This window comes from Sinocyclocheilus rhinocerous, unplaced genomic scaffold, assembly GCF_001515625.1.
Source record: "Sinocyclocheilus rhinocerous isolate Xijiao unplaced genomic scaffold, SAMN03320098_v1.1 scaffold1026, whole genome shotgun sequence".
NCBI classification, from domain to species: domain Eukaryota; kingdom Metazoa; phylum Chordata; class Actinopteri; order Cypriniformes; family Cyprinidae; genus Sinocyclocheilus; species Sinocyclocheilus rhinocerous.
Window position 1 is genome coordinate 342144 of NW_015659953.1, and position 5502 is coordinate 347645.

Sequence of the window (5502 nt, forward strand, 5' to 3'; positions counted from 1 at the left end):
TATGTGGGGGCGTGTTAGAACGAGCCGTTTTAGGTAGGCGTGGTTGATTCTTTTATAAAGAATATCTCTTTGGATTTGAGACTTTAGTCTTTGCAAATTTACAGATCTTCTTTATGCACCAAGAGCTTGTAACACTCCAAAGAGAAAGGAAAAACTGAAATCGCATCATATGACCCCTTTAAATATCTATTTATAAGAATCGATGACAGATTTTAAAAAGAAAGATTTATGGTGCTCTAAGCACATTATTACTGTAGCTCTGGCGGTCTGCAGTAATACTCAACAGGCTAACGGCACCACTGTAAATTTGATCTCAAATGTGATTTCCCTCACCAAAGTCTAAATTTAAGACTTTTGTACAACACAAGATCCAAGTGTTCCTCCTGTATAATGTATGGCCATGCTCTTAAATCAAAAACGGCTTTGTAATGAAACATTAGCATGTTAACTTAGGCACTCTAAGACCACAGGACAACAATGCACACTCAAAGAGGACACAGAAAGCCGTGAGAACACTCTCTTTTGATCTAAAAGCTTTTGCTGCAGTCATGCCATGTTGTAATAAATATTATTAGATGGCAACCCAGGATGTCCTACTTAGAGCTGTTCATGTCCTCAGAATTGGAATTATGAGTTTTTATGGCAACACTTAACACCAAAATTAATCTGTGTTATTTGAGTAAACAATAGACGAAACCTCAATACAATATATAATGAAAATGCCTTATTAATAACCTTATAGTTTAGTCAGTGGGGCATTAGAAAGTTATTCTGTGCTAACTCTGTGCTAGCTATATTAAAATGTATTGTATGTTTTTTTATTTACAGATTATTCTTGCATTATCAAGAAATGAACAGTAGTCGCATACATAGGAATTATTAAACAGAAATATTATGAAATAACTGCATTTTACACATAAGTAAAAAAAAAAATTGCAATAATGAGTTCTACAAGGACATGAACGCTTTCTACAAGTAGATATCTCATAATTCTGGTAATTCCAACATGGCGTGAACGCAGCTATATTTTAACAGGATACGCATACGGATGTGTGCTTTTGTGTGCATCAAAAAGGTGACATGGTAATATACCATGGAGTATTATGTAAACACACTGTACATAAATGATAATCATTCAGTGATATGGTATTTTTCAGAGTACCATGGTAGTACCATCTGACACAGTAATGGCAATTTCCTTTAGCCACAAATATGTCAACTGAATATATCAACGGAAATGTTCCATTTATCTGCATTTTGTAATCTATCCAGGAATATTTAAATATATCATTGATATAGTTCATTTAAGTAGATTTTTCTAAACTATTTGCTACTTTTTAAGTGATGAACACTTTTTGAGGATGAAGAGGATTTAATATCGCTCACTAATAGAATATTTGACAATATTAATTGTCAAATAGCCGATCTTCGCATAGCTCCAGTGGCCACTTTGATGCTCCACCAAACACCTCGATGTTACTGTCGGTCCAGGCCACCACATTCCCAGGTATGTAGGATGAGCAGTTTGACATGGCAATGATATCCGTGGAGCGCAGGACCCGATCCCAGACGTTAAAGTGGCTCAGTTCCCCCACAAAGGCCTGGGTGGCATCAAAGCGCCCCCCTACTACATCCTGTTGAGGCCATAAACGACAGGCCTCGTTAAGACAACAACAATAACCCCTTTTATTCACTCTTAGAGGATGTGCATGCTAACTCTATGACATTGTTTACTGCCTGAGGTCAAGTTTTATTTAAAGTGTAAAGTTCATGAGTCAGTAACACTATTGTGCAGGGATGGCATAATATTAGAGATACAGTGTGACTGTGTACTGTGAGGTCTGGGAATGCAGCAAAAACTGCTGCATCAGCTCTGTTTATGTTCTCACCTGCTCTTGGCCCAGGATAAGGACTCCTCCGGGCTTGATAGGGTGCCAGGGAGCCAGATTTTCTCCTGAGGCCAATCTTTGGCCATCCTGGTAGGCTTCCCAAAGCCCATCCCTAGTAGTCCAAGTGATGCAGACATGGTGCCACCTCCCATCACTCAGTGATAGAGGTAGCTGCGCCACCTATTTGACAACAGGAGGTATTAAAATAGTTTAGCAATATTATTTTCTTTAATGCACAAAGTGGGATCTTAAGTTTCTTTTTGTCCATACAAGGAATTATACTGCCAAGATGTAAAACAACAAAAAAACAGGAACCAGTTCTTGTGGAGTTATAAAGTAAAGGTATAGTTTTCCCCAAAATTTTCTCATCATTTACTTGCCCACATGTCATTCCAAACCTGTGTGACTGTTTTGGTTACCATTGACTTCTATTGTATGGGGAAAAAAAATCTAAGAAAGTCATACAGGGTTGGAATGACATGAGGGTGAGTAAATGATGACAGAATTGTAATTTTTAGGTGAACTACGCTGTCAAGTCATTGTACTTTTAACATTTAATCTTCATTTACGCTCTCCAAACTAATCTGCAGTCGTGTTTTTTTACATTTCCAGGTCACGTAAACTCGATGTTGGTCGTCAATGACGTCAATCCTCATGCAATGCGTCTAGACAGTATTAATAACTTTGACACTTTTATGCTGCTTTTCCTTTTTTGAAGTTTGTCAGTATAAATCACCATCTTTTTGTACTATTTTTTTTACAACTATTTGTTGTAAAAAAGTATGAAAGACATTTCTATTGTTTATAAACATACTCATAAGATTTCTTATACATTCATTATGTATCATCTATGTCAATATAGAAGGTATAAGTTAAATGATGAATAATAATCTGCAGTGTAATAATAATAGTAATAATAATCATCATCAGTGTCCTCATAACATTCAATGCCAAATCTGCATTTCTTACGTTGGTTCCTTACCTTGTCATTAATGAGCAGTTCTATAGGGTTATGGCCCCATTCGATCAGTACAATCTCATTTGCCTGTCCAGGCACTCCATAGGAAAACGGGGTTCCGATGCCAGGGCTCAAACCTGACTTGAGCCACATGCAGATAGTGAAGGCGTACATTTCTGGCAGGCTTTTCTTTACTTGTCCAAAAAGGTAATTTGTGCGAAGAGGAAGAGAGATCTTGAAATTCTCTGGTGATTTAAATCCAGCTCCTCCTAAAGTCAAAAAGTGTGATTATTGCGTCATCTCTTGAATGATGTAGAAATATGCTGATGGACCACAAAACAGCTTGATTACCCCCTCTGCACTGGAGGGTAATGAAGTCCCTAACTCTTTTAAATCAAACATTAAGGAAAGTAATGTGGACAGCTATGATCAAGAGTAGATTTTAGTGTAGAGGAAACCAAGAAGTGAACTGTAACACTATCGCGGATAAATATGGGAATATTTTATCAAATTTTGAAGAACATAATTCTAAACAGTTACAAACATTAACAAATAAATGTGGTACAGCACTCCTTAGTGTCATGTACTTGGGAAAGAAGAATGACTAGAGAACATAGGAGTTTTTTATGCAGACCTTTCTCCAGTTCAGAGATCCTGTTCATGAGAGAGTTGAGGGTACTGTCAGTGCGCTGGCGATGAGCGACTGTCTCATTATATAGCTGGGACTTCTCTTCCTCAAGCTCATTGACCTTCATGAGCAGTTGATTTTCCAAGTCCTCCAGTCTACGCTGCAGTAGATTTCTCAGCTCATTAGGAAAGGAGGCACCAGAGATATTGGCTCGCATTTGCTGTTGCTTTGGAAAGTTAAACAAATAAATGAAAAGGTTACTTTTCAAAGCTTCCTAATATATAGCTGACAGAAATGTACAAATGATTTTCTTTGCCTTATAGGACCTATTCCGTTCTGAACACTAAAAAGAAGTGCAATTCCTTTGTACATATAGGCTATAATCCAGTTAGTTTCTTTTGTACATGTTTCTTTTAAAATTTATAATGAATATATTAAATACCCACAAGAATGTCTTGAAGATACACCATGCAGGATAAATAAAAATAAATAATAAAAACATGTACATAAATTTCTGCTAAGGACAAAAATTATTTGCTAGGTCTCATGGTTAAATGTTTTTTAATGACATAGGTAAGTAAATACAAATATGTTTAATAAGTTCAATTGCTGATATTTAACTGTAATGGAATACATACACTGTAAAAAAAAAAATACGGTAAAAAAACAACAACTGTGGTTTCCAAAAAATTACGATATGGCAAGACCACTTCATGTGAAAAAAAAACAACAACAACTATAATATTGTATTAGAGTTACCGTTCGCTCCATCATTTCACACATTCAGATTAACACCTGACATTTAAGTGGCACTGACACATTCCAGACATTTTGTCGCTTGGGGCATCGTAAGTAACTTTGGCATTTGTGGTTAAGGGATAGAGACGTACTAACTAATGAGATAATCCCTGTCAATCTTCAACGCCTCCACATAATTACCAAAATAGTCGTGGCAGAGAAACTTCCCGCACAAATGTGATTTTAGTCATTTAATCTGCTTATTTATTCATGTAGAATATGACAAAGCGTCAAACTTCCATAGCTAAAATAAACCCTCTTACCTCTAGATTTTCCAATCGATCTTTCAGACTCTGCATGGTTTTTCCAAGAACGGCAATGGTGTCATTTGGATCTTTAGGTACATCGTCCATTGTGTCCTTATTCATTTTCCTAAACGTTTCGGAGTCAGACTCACAGCGTGACAGCTTAGACGTCAGCTCTTTAATCGTTTCTAACTGATTGCCAATTGTCTCCTTCTGTTGTAGGATGGTCTCGCGAAGTTGCATGACGGTGTTTCTCAGTTCCTCCTCCCGGACCGATGCGCTTTGAACAGGCAGAGACTGCACGGGGCAACTATCCTTGTCAATGGGGACTGCAGTACATAGAAAGCGCTCACCTTTTTCATTTTGTCCATAGACAACTTTTACACACGTCAGTGCATAGATGCATATGAGTCCTGCGAGCAGATGAAGCATTTTGTAGCGATGTAAAAGGCGCGCGGAGAGGTTAAATAATATGAATGCCAATGTAATACTGTGTTGAATCGCAAAAATGACATTAAACTACACATAACGAGTAAAACATTTCCATCAGTGGATGATACCCTGCTCTTTGAACACCTGACGCCGCGCTTCTCGCTCTAGTAGTGCTGTTTACAAGAAGAGCGACACAGTCAACAAATGAACTTCAGTGATTAGATGAATCTGATTGGCTGTAGTATTAACGTCACTGGCTCTTTTAGAGTAGCTATAACATAAAGTTCCTAAAAAAAAAACCAAGCAGTCTTAATCCAGCACGTTAGCGAGAGAGTTTTTTTTTAAACACCTAGTGATTTGGGAAATAACTAGTCTGGGGTGCGTTTCCCAAAAGCATCGTTAGCTAATGGTGGTTCGTTCCATTGAACTCTATTGGTAACGACGGAACTTGCGACCCTAGTTGCTTTTGGGAAACGTACCCCTATGATTCTGGATTTTTATTTATAGTAGAGTGCTGTAACGCATTTTGTTTCAATGGCTGTATTAATATAA

The 5502-nt window shown here is 37.4% G+C and overlaps 1 protein-coding gene across 1 annotated transcript; it reads right to left on the reverse strand.

The window, feature by feature from the left end:
* Positions 1–949: 949 nt before the first annotated feature.
* LOC107724703 (neuronal pentraxin-2) lies at positions 950–5135 on the reverse strand. Its single transcript, XM_016533719.1, has 5 exons — positions 4537–5135; positions 3482–3701; positions 2872–3116; positions 1890–2069; positions 950–1634 (listed from the first exon to the last, which is right to left on the reverse strand). The coding sequence occupies exons 1-5, from the start codon at positions 4948–4950 to the stop codon at positions 1407–1409; spliced, it is 1287 nt and encodes a 428-aa protein (XP_016389205.1). The 5' UTR covers positions 4951–5135; the 3' UTR covers positions 950–1406.
* Positions 5136–5502: the final 367 nt, after the last annotated feature.

Coding starts and splice junctions, on each gene's coding strand:
- LOC107724703 (XM_016533719.1), bottom strand. CDS start 4,950: ATGCTTCATCTGCTCGCAGGACTCATATGCATCTATGCACTGACGTGT. Junction 3,702..4,536: donor ATCGATTGGAAAATCTAGAG/GTAAGAGGGTTT, acceptor AACTTTCCAAAG/CAACAGCAAATGCGAGCCAA. Junction 2,070..2,871: donor AACTGCTCATTAATGACAAG/GTAAGGAACCAA, acceptor GTTGTCAAATAG/GTGGCGCAGCTACCTCTATC.